Source organism: Palaemon carinicauda, chromosome 20 (genome assembly GCF_036898095.1).
Source record: "Palaemon carinicauda isolate YSFRI2023 chromosome 20, ASM3689809v2, whole genome shotgun sequence".
NCBI classification, from domain to species: Eukaryota; Metazoa; Arthropoda; class Malacostraca; order Decapoda; family Palaemonidae; genus Palaemon; species Palaemon carinicauda.
In genome coordinates this window covers 9,744,597-9,759,877 of record NC_090744.1, presented here as the reverse complement: position 1 = coordinate 9,759,877, position 15,281 = coordinate 9,744,597, and the positions used below count along the sequence as shown (strand labels likewise).

The 15,281-nt window shown below is 34.8% G+C and overlaps 1 protein-coding gene and 1 pseudogene across 1 annotated transcript in view; one reads left to right on the top strand and one right to left on the bottom strand.

Moving 5' to 3' along the window:
• LOC137614465 (uncharacterized) overlaps positions 1–588 on the bottom strand; it is an 11,757-nt gene extending 11,169 nt beyond the window's left edge. The window contains exon 1 of the mRNA XM_068344271.1: positions 576–588. Within this exon, the coding sequence (XP_068200372.1) occupies positions 576–588 (13 nt within the window). The remainder of the gene's footprint in view (positions 1–575) is intronic.
• The window catches only part of LOC137614506 (nephrin-like), a 261,564-nt pseudogene that overhangs the window by 244,270 nt on the left and 2,013 nt on the right, over positions 1–15,281 (top strand).

Genomic DNA, 15,281 nt, shown 5'->3' with positions numbered 1-15,281 from the left:
AGATGAGTTTTTTTTTCAATAGTTCGTAATTTTTTCTTTCTTTTTCAGGTATTTAAAGTTTAATGTTGTGTATTGTAGCAGATACTTTGTTTGTAATCCTTGTTGGAGATATCTTTAGATTCTTTTATACTAATTCATTCTAATAAGATACAACTTTATTTTCTAAAGTCAATGATAAAAGAGAGAGAGAGAGAGAGAGAGAGAGAGAGAGAGAGAGAGAGAGAGAGAGAGAGAGAGAGAGAGAGAGAGGAGAGAGAGAGAGAGATGCATGAAAAATTAAACAATATACAATTTTGCTTATTTCAAGGAAAAAAATAAAACCCTTTTTGATTTAGAGAGAGAGAGAGAGAGAGAGAGAGAGAGAGAGAGAGAGAGAGAGAGAGAGAGAGAGAGAGAGCATGAAAAGTTGAACTATGTACAATTTTGCTTATTTCTAAAGAAAAAGTAAAACAATTAAATTTTTTTGAATTTCGGGAGAGAGAGAGAGAGAGAGAGAGAGAGAGAGAGAGAGAGAGAGAGAGAGAGAGAGAGAGAGAGAGAGAGAGAGAGAGAGGGTATAAAAAATTATTTTATACACAATTTTGCCATATTTTTAAGGAGAAAATAAAACAAACATAATTATTAAATTCCAAAATGTAATCCACATTCATCCTCTTCACTGCCACCTAAGTTACTGGATGATCTCGATGTGTGGTCGTCTGTGTTAGAGGTTCGGAATATCACTGCAACGGACTTCAAGACTTACATCTGTAAGGCCACGAATTCCAGGGGAACTTACACTGCTAACCATACTCTTGGGCCTCCAGTTCCGCCTTCGAAACCACAGACCCTGAATGTAAGTATATAAATAATAATAATAAGCAATAATGAATACTTTATTTTTCCATTTTATCTAATGTTGGTGAAAATAACCTTGCTTTCATTTGATTATTTTATATCATTCAGTTATTTCCCGGATTATATTATAATGGTAGTGTAGGCGACCCGTTTAAAATAACTGGTGAATATTTAGATGTTTATGCACACATGCGTACACCCACCTTCCTCTCATTATGTTTAATCCCTATCCATCGTACCTGAAGGATGGGAAAGACCAAGTAGTTATACGTCTGGTGATGTCACTTGTATATATATATATATATATATATATATATATATATATAATATATATATATATATATATATATATATATATATATATATGTATATATATATATACATATATATATATATACATATATATATATATACACCTAATAACCATGTTTCGGCTTGTTGTTAAATTTTTGTAAAAAAAATTGAGATAGCTGGCCGAGCTAATGTAATGATTAGAATAGTTAATATTACATGTTTAAAACAAATGACGTAATATGTCATGTTGGTTGGAAGAGCTAACCGTGAGATTTGCTGTAGTCATTCAAATTATAAGCAGGATGTATAATGCTAACCTCGCAGATTGATATTCTTTCTTAACGTCAACACATTGTCTCCTCGTGTGAAAGTTTGTGACGTCACCGGATGCAGGTGTCTTCCGATTCCGTCACTTGGCTAAATTAAAGCAAGCATACGATATTTGTGATATCGGTAATTTATTCAGTTCATATCTAAACTTCACCAGAATTGGTCATGTGGACCAACACAGCTTCCTCCAGTGATGGAGATGTTTAACTCTGTTGTTTATTAAAAATAAAACTTAAAAACCATTAAGATGTATTCAGTAAACCATTTAAATACATCTGAAAACAACTCATACTCAAATGTGTGCTTAAGACAGTAGCACACCAATAAATGGTGGCAGCGATTAAACTCTAAGACAGCGGTTAAACTCTAAGACAGCGATTAAACTCTAAGAATTAGAGAAATATCTTCAAGACTTCAAAATAAATAGCTGTAAAACCAGAGAAATATCTTCAAGACTTCAACATAAAAGCTGTAAAACCAGAGAATGATCATCAAGACTTCAAAATAAAAGCTGTAATACCTGATAAAGATCTTCAAGAACTCAAAACTATCTACAAGAATCTACAATTTTGACTAAGTCCAACGGAAAAGCTAACATCAACATATGTTAGTATACAACTTGAATCTTCAATCAACATCCTAGGAAACCCAAGGACTGGCGTTCAACAATTGCAAGACATATCCAGGAAGAACTACATTCAACAAGAAACTAGAACGAGACATCGCTAACAAAACATCAAGAGAGAGAGAGAGAGAGAGAGAGGACGTGTCGACTTCATATAAAACTAAGTACAGAGATTTTGTATTCATTTCAGTTTGGGCAGTGAAGTGTAGTTATCACAAGTCGTTAGTCAATTATTACTGGGGTGAGTGAATTCCTAAACTTTGTTATAAGAAACTCCGAATTCTCATTTAGAATTTTTCTTTCTTTGTGCTAATTCCTTTTTCTTTCATAAACTCTTGGGGGGAAATGTTTTGGGATTAGTAACATTGTTCGGGGAATTTTATTATACATATGCGTTTACGCAGTGGGCGTCTGTACTCATATAGATATTTTGATAGGATTGAAAGGGGTCAAAGAGATAGAAAAAAAAAAATACAGCAGTCATGGCTCCTCCTGTCAGCCCTACCCCTGGACCTAGTGGTGTAGGCCAGGCTAATCCTCCTCCAATTGTGACGCTTGTAAATGCCAGGTCAGCAATCCTTCCTTTTCAAGGTCGTGTCAACGGGTTCTTGCCACAAAATGTGGAGTCATGGATTTCATCCGTTGATGCCCATTTAAAAGCCAAACAAATCGTAGATCCTTTTGTACAATTACAAGAAGCTAAAAGTTTTATAGATTTTTCTAAAGGGGATGCGAGTGCGTATTTAAGAGGTGTTTCATTTCAAGAAGCTGTTACTTGGGATGATTTCAAAGTTAGGTTACGCGCGATTTATGGGGGTGAGGAAGCTTTGGATGTAGTGTTAACGTTACGAAATTCACTTAATCAAGCCACTATGAATCGGCTTAATGTTGTTGAGAGAGCAGCTCTCATAGCTGATAGGCTTAACGAATATCAGGACATTTTAGGTAATTCCACTTGGGTTACTAACGATAATATCTCCGTGAAAGATTTTTTACGATTAATGTATTTAACTTGCATGACACTTATGTTGCCTGAAGCTTTAGTGCGGTGCTTTGATATGAAGTTAATGCCTGCAAGTACGGAATTGGATGTCTATAAACAGATAAAGAAACACATGTCCAAGTGTCCAGATCTCGATCCCGTGTTAACTCAAGTTTTTGCTAAGAATGAAACAAAACCACAAACAGTGAACGTAATTAACAATCCAGTAGCGGGAGTGACGTGTTACAACTGCAAACGTCAAGGTCACATAAGCGCAGACTGTAGAACGAAATTTTGTTCAGTTCACAACACAGCATCACATTCTTATAGTCAATGTTACGCGCGTAAGACACAACAATATCCTAGAAATACACAGTCAATTCCACAGTCAGTTCCATATGGAAATAAAAAGAAAAATCCTCATTTTAACAATAAGAAGAAACAACAAAATGTCAATGCAGTTCAGAGTCCAAAACAAACAAACACTTCTTCAAATATCGCTGAGCCTGGGCCGTCAAACCAGACCTCGCAAAGTCAGCCTAATTTTCAGAATGTGCAGAGCAAAGCAAATACCACATAGTTAACTCTAGAGGGGAAGAGAGTGATGTTGGGTCAAGGTCATTTATGTCAACATCAATAGTATTGAATAATCAATTTAATGTTTTATCAGATAATTGTGAGACAATAGATTTTCCTATGAAACACACGGCCGAATTAAGTAAAACAGTGCATGCTCCCGTAGATTTGCAATGAATTCATACAATAATAAGCCAAAATGAGTTACGGCCAACCTTATATGCTGTAAATTTAGAACACAAATCCTTTACGTAATTTTTTGACTCTGGTAGTCCACGTAATATTATGGATTTGAAGACGCATCATTTGTTGTTTTCGAACTTTCCGATTGAAAAATCAGGAATTAGACTTTCAGGTATAGGAAATAATGAATTAAACGTCATAGGCATAACTCATATTCAGTTCAGAGTCGGTAATCGCACGTTTGCCGATACATTTGTTGTTGTGAAAAACATTAATATGTATCCAGCTGTAATTATAGGATACCCATCTATGGGAAATCAAAACATTATCTTAGCTCCTGCCAAGCACGGCGTGTATATCAAAGGGAAATTCTATAAGTCTTCTAATGCTTTAAAGTCAGTTTTGGATAAAAAGGAGACGACAAATGTAACCGTAACGTACGTTGAAGAACCAATAACTTGTCTCACTAATAAAGAAATAATATACGCGACCCAGCAGAATTCTCGTTCACCCGTAATATCATCTTGCACGCAATATATCGAACCAAACATACCTTCGAATTTAATAGTGCAAATAAAGAAAACACTACCGGGATCTGAAATATTAATCCTTTCCGATACTTTGAAAACTAACGGATTGTCTGTCACACAAGCTATTTATACAGTAGGCTCACATCAGCAATGTAATATCGAAGTCTGTAATCATTTAAATAACACTTTAGTAATTCACAAAAATCAACATATCTTGGATGTAGAAGTTTATAAACATCGTATTCTTACCGTTGCTGAAATCAATCACTCTCAATCAGTTGCGGATGAATCCCTTTTACGATCTATTAAAAATAAAATCAGTAAGGACATTCAAGACGAAGAAATTCAGCAGAAAATTTTTGAACTTTTAACTAAATATACAGATGTCTTTTCCACTACGGATGGATCCTTAGGAAAAACAGATGTGATCGAGCATCAAATAAGGTTAAAAGACAAGAAAAAAATTATATATGTACCCTCGTACAGACTCCCTATGAAATTCCAGAATGAAATAAATGATGAAGTAGGTAAAATGTTAGAGGAAGGAGTCATTAGAAAATCAAATAGCCCTTATAATTTTCCTTTAATAGTTGTACCGAAAAAAGATCGAACATGGCGTATCTGCGTCGACTTTCGTCGTCTAAACGAGGAAACGATCCCTGATCGATTCCCAGTGCCATGTACTGACGATATTTTGTCTTTGTTAGGTCAGAATAAATATTTTACCAGTTTGGACTTATTTAAAGGCTTTCACCAGATATCATTAGAAGAAGATAGTATCCCATACACAGCCTTCAGCACAGCCAGGGGACATTATGAATTTTTACGGATGCCTTTTGGTTTACGTTGTGCTCCTATAACATTTACAAGAATGATTAACATAGTGTTTGGAGACTTGTTAGGGGATATGTTGCATGCCTATATGGATGATCTTGTAATCTTTTCCAACACCTTAGAAGAACATCTACGTAAGTTAGGACTAGTACTACAGAGATTAAGACAACATAACTTAAGGGTAAAGATTAGTAAGTGTGAATTTTTCAAAACAGAATTAATATATTTGGGTTTCATGGTGTCAAGCCAAGGTCTTAAAGTAGTCCATGATAAGGTGTCGGCTATACGTAATTTTCCCATACCTACTAATGTCAAGGGAATACAGCAATTTCTGGGTTGTAGTGGATATTACAGGCGTTTTATACGCAACTATTCAATAATAGCCGCTCCTTTAACTGATCTTACGAAGAAGGGCGTAGATTTCATATGGTCTGAGCAACATCAACAGGCGTTTAATACTTTGAAAGATGAACTGTGTAGTTCTCCTATCTTAAAATTTCCTGACTTCGGTAAGGAATTCTTCATTGCAACAGACGCCTCAGACTTAGGAGTAGGAGGGGTATTGCTTCAGCAATATGATAAACAGTTTTTCCCGATAGCTTTCTATTCTCGAAAATTGAGAACTTCCGAAAGTAAGTATGCAGTAATAGACAAGGAAGGACTAGCTATTGTTAATTCGCTAGTGCATTTTAAGTTCATAATTTACGGTTATCCCGTTAAGGTTCTTACTGACCATAAACCACTAACAGAGTTCTTTAAAGGCTTCAATCACAGCCCTAAACGAACTCGGTGGCATTTAATCATTCAAGATTTTGGTGCAAGAATCGGGTATTTACCTGGGAAAGCAAATATCATTGCGGATGCATTATCACGCAACCCCGTGTCATCTTGTACGGAGTCTTTAGCTGAATTAATAGATATATCAACATCCATGCCTATTGTAAAAACAATATCTGAACAAGAAGATTTAGGCTGGAGTGCTGAATTGTTACAGACTGAGCAAAGAAAAGATCAGAAAATAGAAACAATTATAAATGCTTTGAAAGGCAATCATAAAGAAAAAGAATATTTAAAGTATAAGCAGCAGAATTATATAATCAAAGATAATATTCTGTGTAGGACTGTGACAAGGAAAACCCGCAATACACCACATGTAACTAACGACCAGGTAGTAGTACCAATCTCACTTATTTCCACTGTCCTGAATTGGTTGCATTCAAATCCATTACATGGACACCCTGGGTTCTCATTAATGTCACAGAAAGCCAAATCATTGTTTTTTTGGCATACAATGCTTACAGATATAAAAAGACACATAGCTAATTGACGCACATGTCAGGAAAACAAAGGGCATACGAAAACACCTGTCAGCCTAGGAGCTTATCCTGTTCCCAATCAACCCTTTGAAAGAATACATTTAGATTTGTTAACAGGATTTTACGAGTCAGACAGAGGAAATAAGCACCTCTTAGTAATTATAGATGCTTTAACTCGATATACAGAACTAATAGCGCTTAAAACTAAAACTGCGATTGAATGCGCTAGGAAGTTTTACGAGTGTTACATTTGTAAACATGGAATTCCACACATGATAATCTCAGACTCGGGTGGTGAATTTAATAATCACTTTCTTACCTCATTGTGTGAATTCCTCAACATAAAGAAGATTAATACCATGATATATCACCCAGAGTCGAATGGGCTAGTGGAAAGAGCAAATAGGAAGATATTAAATATATTAAGGGTAACACTAGGGGGATCAGACCCCAACTGGGATATTGCAATACCGGCGGCACTGAGTACTCTGAATCATTCATATCATATATCAATTAAAATGTCACCGCATGAAGCATTGTATGGTACCCCAGTTAGAACACCTTTCCATGTATTAACGCCTACAACTAATCTATCAAATCCTTTAAAAGAATGTATAAATGCAAGTATAAGTCGATATGATATCCTTCGAAAGAATTTAGAAGAATCACAAATCATAATGAAAAGGAATCATGATAAAATAGCGAAACCAACTAAAACATATACCGTGGGTGATAACATCTATATTCAAATCAATGTCAGAAAAGGGCTCAACTATAAACTAACACCTAAGTTTGAAGGCCCATTTAACATTTTGGAAGCATTAACGGCCAATAGGTTTAGAATTCAAAACGTAGCCCTACCCACGGATGAGAGAATAGTACCATTGTCTCACATAAGAAATTAAAAAGAAAAGAGAGGAAAAGAAGTGAGGAAAAATTTTATTTTGTGTGACTAAAAGTTTTCTTTTTAATACAGGAGTAATTACATATATTTTTTTCTCGTTATAGGTTTCCAAGATGAATTTTTTGTTGTTGGGAGTGATATTGTTCGCTCAGACAGTTTTCTCGTATGGGATGAGTTCTAAGACTAAAAATATATATTTTAAATATGGCAATATAGTTGAAAGACAAGAAGACATTTTTATTACATCAACCAACGTAATTGTCGAAGTGCATATGCAAGCAATTTTTCTTCAAGAGAATGATGTCACTAGCTTAAGAACCGCCATTTCAAGGTTTTCTGCATCATTGGATGAGTTGCATAGGAGACATTTTCGTTTGACTACTAAGAGTTTGCTTGGATCAACATTAAAAGTTGCAGAGATGCTATCTGATGACTTGAAAAATAAGACTGGCGAGACAGGATCTTTGGCTTATGACCTTTTGATGTGGACTGTAGGACACGAACATAAAGAAAGACGGAATCCGTTCGTTTATGCTGCATTAAGCATCTTTGGGTCTGTTGCAAGTTTAGGTTTAGGACTTTCCAATCGTCTTAAAATTAGTAATCAAAATAAGAAAATTGAGTTCTTGACTCATAAAGATGAATTGATTATGTCAGAACTAAGGGTTCAGTTAGCTTCAATCAATAAAATTATGGATTTGTTAAATGAACATTCAGATAATATCGTTCAAATTATGGAAGTACAGGATTTGTTGGCAACATTAACGTATTATGATTCAAAGATAGATCACATACATAACAGAATTGCACATTTCATTGAGAAATCCAAGGATTATGTAGAAGCTATCACGTTAGCAACTAAAGGTGTATTGTCGCCCCATTTGTTGCCTATACGTTACTTAAAATTAGTTCTGGAGAACGGAAGGGATAAACTAGGCTATGTTCCTTTGTTAGACGAACATAGGTTAGAATTTTATTACAGCCTAATTACAGTAAACGTAGATAATAACAAGATTAGGATTACAATTCCCTTTGATTCTTCTGATGCCTGGCAATCTTACAGGATATCACCATTTCCGACTTTCATGACGAATCACTCAAATCCAGTAATATCCAGTTTGACAGGACATGTATTGATTTCCCCAGACAAGGAAACATATACGGTCATTAAAGACTTAAATCAATTAACTCACTGTTCAGACGCAATGGATAGAAAAATATGTACAGCTGACTCATTTGAATTCCGTAAAAACTTAATGGATTCATGCGAGTTAGGTATAGTGCTAGACGGTGCTCTCTCCCATACAAGTGAAGATTGTCTGGATAAGCTTTATCCCTTTGACAATAAAGAATTCAATTGCAGACTAAATAATGGCTCGTGGATACGATACGACAAGGACGGCTTCAATGTATCATGCCCTGACGGATCCACATCCTTCAACCACATCTTCGTCGCAGCAGATGGCTCTATCGGGACTTCCCCGAATTCCATGATGACTGGTCTACGGACAATCATCAGAGAACGAGCTTACTTCGCGAACTTCACGTGGACCTCTACAATGCCCGCACTTCCTCTCCCCTACAACGGAAGTGTGGCAAAGCGGTTGATGAAACTTACCGAAAAGGACCACCTGTCACCGACTTATAAAGAGATTCTTCACCCCATAATACTGGCTAGTTTGTGTGTAACGGTGATAATTTTTATCGCCGTGAACATCCTTGTTTGGCGTAGGTTACGGCACAGCAAGCAGCTACAAAGGAACGAGTTGTATAGCCCTGACAATACCCCCTACCTGATCCAGTTCAAAGCTGTATGAGTGGCCACCTCATTCGCTAAGGGAGTAATTTGTCAGGAAGATGTTTGTATGAAAAGCTGATTAGTACGCTAGTAATATGTAATTAAAGAAATTCTCTACATTTGCATTGTTAAAAATACATTTAAAATAACATTTAAAAAAATAAATAAAATAAAAAGGATTATAATCATTTTTTTCTCTCGGCATCTAATAAAAGTATATAAGCCGGAATGTTAAAAAAGAAAAGAAAAGAGAAAAAAAAAATATAATAAAATATATAACAGAATCTATGGGCATCTAATAAAATATATCAGCCCTATATATAAATATATATATATATATATATGTACGAAACCGTGGTACGTGTACGTACCAGGAATTCGTGTTTGTGCACTAAAAATTGAGTATCTTGTTTCTGACAAAGGTAACAATTATTCTTTATCAAGTTACCGAATCATTTGTAAGTCAGAATTTATTTTGTTTTTTGGTACCATGTAATCATTTGCTAGCAATGTAATATATATATGATCTTGGTTTTATCATGCATTTTTCTTTTGCTTTGGTAATATCTTTTTTGTATGCATTATTGTTATTATTTTTTAATGTGCCTATTTGGACATTCGTCCTCAGTTGGTTATGGCTAATGTTAAACAAAGAATAATACGTATGTCCAGTCACACCTAATAACCATGTTTCGGCTTGTTGTTAAATTTTTGTAAAAAAAATTGAGATAGCTGGCCGAGCTAATGTAATGATTAGAATAGTTAATATTACATGTTTAAAACAAATGACGTAATATGTCATGTTGGTTGGAAGAGCTAACCGTGAGATTTGCTGTAGTCATTCAAATTATAAGCAGGATGTATAATGCTAACCTCGCAGATTGACATTCTTTCTTAACGTCAACACATTGTCTCCTCGTGTGAAAGTTTGTGACGTCACCGGATGCAGGTGTCTTCCGATTCCGTCACTTGGCTAAATTAAAGCAAGCATACAATATTTGTGATATCGGTAATTTATTCAGTTCATATCTAAACTTCACCAGAATTGGTCATGTGGACCAACACAGCTTCCTCCAGTGATGGAGATGTTTAACTCTGTTGTTTATTAAAAATAAAACTTAAAAACCATTAAGATGTATTCAGTAAACCATTTAAATACATCTGAAAACAACTCATACTCAAATGTGTGCTTAAGACAGTAGCACACCAATATATATATATATATATATATATATATATATATATATATATATATATATATATATATATATATATATATATATATATATATATACATATATATATATATATATATATATATATATATATATATATATATATATATATATATATATATATATATATATATGTGTGTGTGTGTGTGTATATATATATATATATATATATATATATATATATATATATATATATATATATATATATATATATATATATATATATATATATATATATATATATATATCCAGGCACTTGCTCTTTATTATATAAGGCACATTAAATTACATTACATTTTAAAAATTCCTTTATATGTTACCCTCAGAAATTTTGCAGCTAAATAAGCAACTTACATTTTACTAAGTGCTTTCGTCTAGAGTACTAACATGTAAGTTTACTTTTCAAGTGCCCAGATGAGGATGGTAATCATCCTCTTTCCAGTGTCATTGGAAAAGTTTGTAGTTCTGTTAAATGTTTTTTTTACAGAATGATGTTCCATATTCTGAAAATATTTTGATTTTAATAGCATTCGTATACTTTTATGTTAATGTCTCTGATATACAGGATAATTTGTTTATGTTGGTATACAATAAATGACTAATGAAAAATCATTAGCATGGTTTAGTACGTTAATGAATATTATTAATATCATCAAATATGTGTCCTCTTTGATCGACATTGAGGATGTTAATACTGTAAACATAAATATTTTTTTTTCTCTCCATCTCTAATAACAAATTAAATCTATTCGTTACAATAAAGTTATTTAGCTATCAGCTCGGATGAGTCTCTCCCTCTCTCTCTCTCTCTCTCTCTCTCTCTCTCTCTCTCTCAGTCCTTAAATAGTAAATAGTTACTTTTGGGGTAGTGGTGACATGAGGTAACTTCCCTGACTGGTGAACGACAGCCTGTGGTTTCGATTCCCGCTCAAACTCGTAAGTTTTTTTGGTCGCTGCAACCTCCCCATCCTTGTAAGCTAAGGATGGTGGATTTGGAGGAGCCTATAGGTCTATCTACTGAGTCATCAGCAGCCATTGCCTGGCCATCCATAGTCCTGGCTTGGGTGGAGAGGGGGCTTGAGCGCTGATCATATATATATATATATATATATATATATATATATATATATATATATATATATATATATATATATATATAAATATAAATATATATATATATATATATATATATATATATATATAAATATATATATATATATATATATATATATATATATATATATATATATATATATATGTGTGTGTGTGTGTGTGTGTATATATATATATATATATATATATATATATATATATATATATATATATATATATATATATATATGGTCAGTCTCTATCGCATTGTCCTGCTTGATAGGGCGACGTCACTGTCCCTTGCCTCTGCCATTCATGAGCGGCCAATTGTAGTGAAGTCCCTGACTGGTGAACGCCAACTGGGGATTGAGTCCTGGTCAAACTCGTTTGTATTGTTGGTCGCTGCAACCTCACCATCCCTGTTAGTTAAGGATAGGGAGTTTAGAGGAGCCTATAGGTTTATCATATGAGTCATCAGCAGCCATTGCCTTGCCCTTCTTAGTCATAGCTTGTGTGGAGAGGGGGTTTGGGCGCTGATCATATGTATATATGGTTAGTTTCTAGTGCATTGTCCTGCATTAAACCGTTTGCATATAATTTTTACACGTCCTCACCACAGGTGAGCAATGTCATCGGAAGCACAGCCATCTTGTCTTGGCTACCAGCTGAAAAAGGAACGTCTCCATCGGGGTATTCTCTTAAATATCGACCACAAACTGGAAATAAATATACTGTAAGTAAGATACTATTAGATATAACCGACCTCCATGCTTCTATATTTCTTTAAATCCATATGTGATAGCTTATTTATATTCATGCTTTAGATAACTTTCTAGTATAGAATATTTAGGTGAACGTATATCCCTTTCAATTTTATCTTGGAGACTAATATGATAAATTTATTTCTATCCTAGATAAAATTACATTTTATATTGAAAGAGAAATCGTTTCACTCGAAGAGAACATATAATGATATTAGATTTGTTATAGAAAAATAACCTTTATTCACTCTAGGAAAACATCTGATAAAATAAGATTTGCTATAGAAAAATGAACCCCTTTTCACTCTATCAAAACATCTAATGATATCAAATTTTATATAGAAAAATATTTTTTTTTAGTCCGAAGAGAACATGTAATAGAATTAGATTTGTTATGAAAAAAAAAGCCTTTTCATTCTGAGAGAACGTCTAATAAAATTACATTTGATATAGAAAACAAATCCCTTTTCACTCTTAGAGAGTATCTAATCCCGTTTTACTCTTACTGTTTAGTTCATAGACGTCGTTGGGAGAAACATTACCACAGCATCAATACAAGGACTGACGCCTGGTACTAGTTATGAGGTAATGATTCAGTCATTCAACGACCAGGGAAGGTCTCCTTTTGCTCTCCCACCAACACATTTCACTGTGCCAGGTAATAAAAAATGTCTTACTAAGTCTTTTTTTATTCATTTATTATAATACACTGACTGCAAGATCATTCAAAACTCTTCTGTGAAATTTTATACAAATTAAAAAATGATCAACCTAAAATAAATTGTTGAAGATCATGTAATCACCGAGGTGTTTCAAATCACAGAGCACATAGTAAATAAGGATTGCGCGTTAATTGTATTAATTGACCACTTGTGTTTTAAACCTCCTAATATTTAAAGTTTTTTGAAGCTACCTTGATAGTTCACAAGTTCTTCCACTTGCAAAAACACATGCTTTACAGTATGATGAGTTCCAATAATGTCCACTATTAACATATGGAGCCCTTATACCATTCTCAGGTGTTGAAGAGGAGGTAGCCAGTAGCAGCAGTCAGCCCAGAGTTCCTCGTCTGACTCTCTTGTTGATGTCCTTGACTGGAGCTGCGCTACTCGTTCTAAACATATCAATAATCATCTGCTTTTTCAAACGCTTCACCAAAATGCGACAGACATCAAGTAAGGATGCTGGGTCCTTCACCATTCTCCCATCTCGTTTTTTAGGATTAGAACTTTTGAATTTGGCCTTTTCTAAGACTTTATTGTTCATATCAGTGACTGTTTACATGTATCTTATATATCTATATGACATCTATGGTCCATAAGTTAAACTAAAATTATTTACACTTCCAAGTAAAGTAATCAGACCAATTTGATGACGCATGGCTGATTCTCTTTTAACCAGACACCTACAAGGCTTGTTACACCCCTGCATCAACTCCAGGAATTACGACGGATGAAGAGGACAGAACTGGAAGTTCAGACACTGTGTCCTCTCCTTCCCATTATCAGGTGAGATGTTTTCTATATTTAAAGAAACGCCTCAGTGTTTTATTACTTTTAGGAATTTGATTCAGCAACATTCTTCTTATTACTTCGCTCTGTTTGCTCTAATTCATTAGCTCTCTATTTATAAAGTGGTTCGGTTTCTTATATTTAGGAGACACAGTATTTCACTTTTATTAGAAAACTTTGACAGAGCCAGTGTTCATTACTAAACCTTTTGTTCAGTAGATTCATTATTCATTTTTTTTATGATCATTACACAAACCTTTCACTTTTAAAGCCAAAAAAAGGAAGTTGAAAAATTATCACAATCAGTTATATATCAATAGCTAACTTAGATATCACACGCAAACATTTATACTTAAAAGTAATTAAAAATACATGCAAACCGTTCATTTCCATTAGAAAATTATTCACACTCTTTTGATGATTTATTAGTAATAAATGGTTTGTGCACATTTATTCCCAATAGATGGCGTGCCAGGCCTCACAAAGGAGAGATGAAGAAGGGGAAGACGAAGAAGAGGACCCAACTCTGACCGTCCATCATATCAATCCAGGGATGCCAGCGTCTCTTAAACCTCCAGACAATCCTATACTAGCCGGTTCGTCTTTAGAAAAAATACCTCCTGCTAGTAGTCCTTGTAGGAATTACAACAGTGCCTTATTGAATGGAGCCTTGAACATGCAGAGAGGCAGGTCTTCAACACCAAAGCCTGAAACGATTTGCAACGAGAACTTGAAAGAAACTATAGTTGAGTGGAACCAGGAAGCCACACAGCATTTAGATGACAACATCAGCCAAAGAATGAAGGTTTCTGGTCACCAGCCTGACATCCCAGATGTGTGTCCCAAGACCTCTGGTTCTGGTAGCAGCGCAATGGCCAGACGTCTAAGCATGGATATGATATGTCTTGAAGATGACAGACTATCTGTTGCGTCTCATTACAGCAATACTTCTTACGTCAATTTACATGATCAAGTTCAAAGGTTAGGAAGAAAGGCTACCGTGAGCCAGCGCCACCAAGACAACCCTAGTCCTCCCCTTGCCCTTATGCCTTCTACCCCAGTTAGAGTACCTTCCGGCCATGACCTTAGCATAAAGTGCTCAATGACTAATAAAATGCAACAACACGAGGCTTCCTCTGCTGCGCCCCCTTGTTGCGCAAATAAGCCTACTTCACAAGTCATCTATCATGGTCAACCTCATATTCAACAACAGCATGAACAACAGCAATATCAAGAGCATTTACATCATCTGGAACAGCATCATCACCATAATCATCATCCACTTGACCACCAACATCAGCAGCCAGAGCATTCTCAACCGACAGCATATCACCAGCACGATCATTATCATCACGTAGAGTCAGAACAACTTCAAGACTCCCAGCAGCATTTAGCCCAAATATGTCAGACCGATTATCAGTACCTCCATCCCAATTATGGTCTGCAGAGATCTGAGAGTCACCAAGAAATACA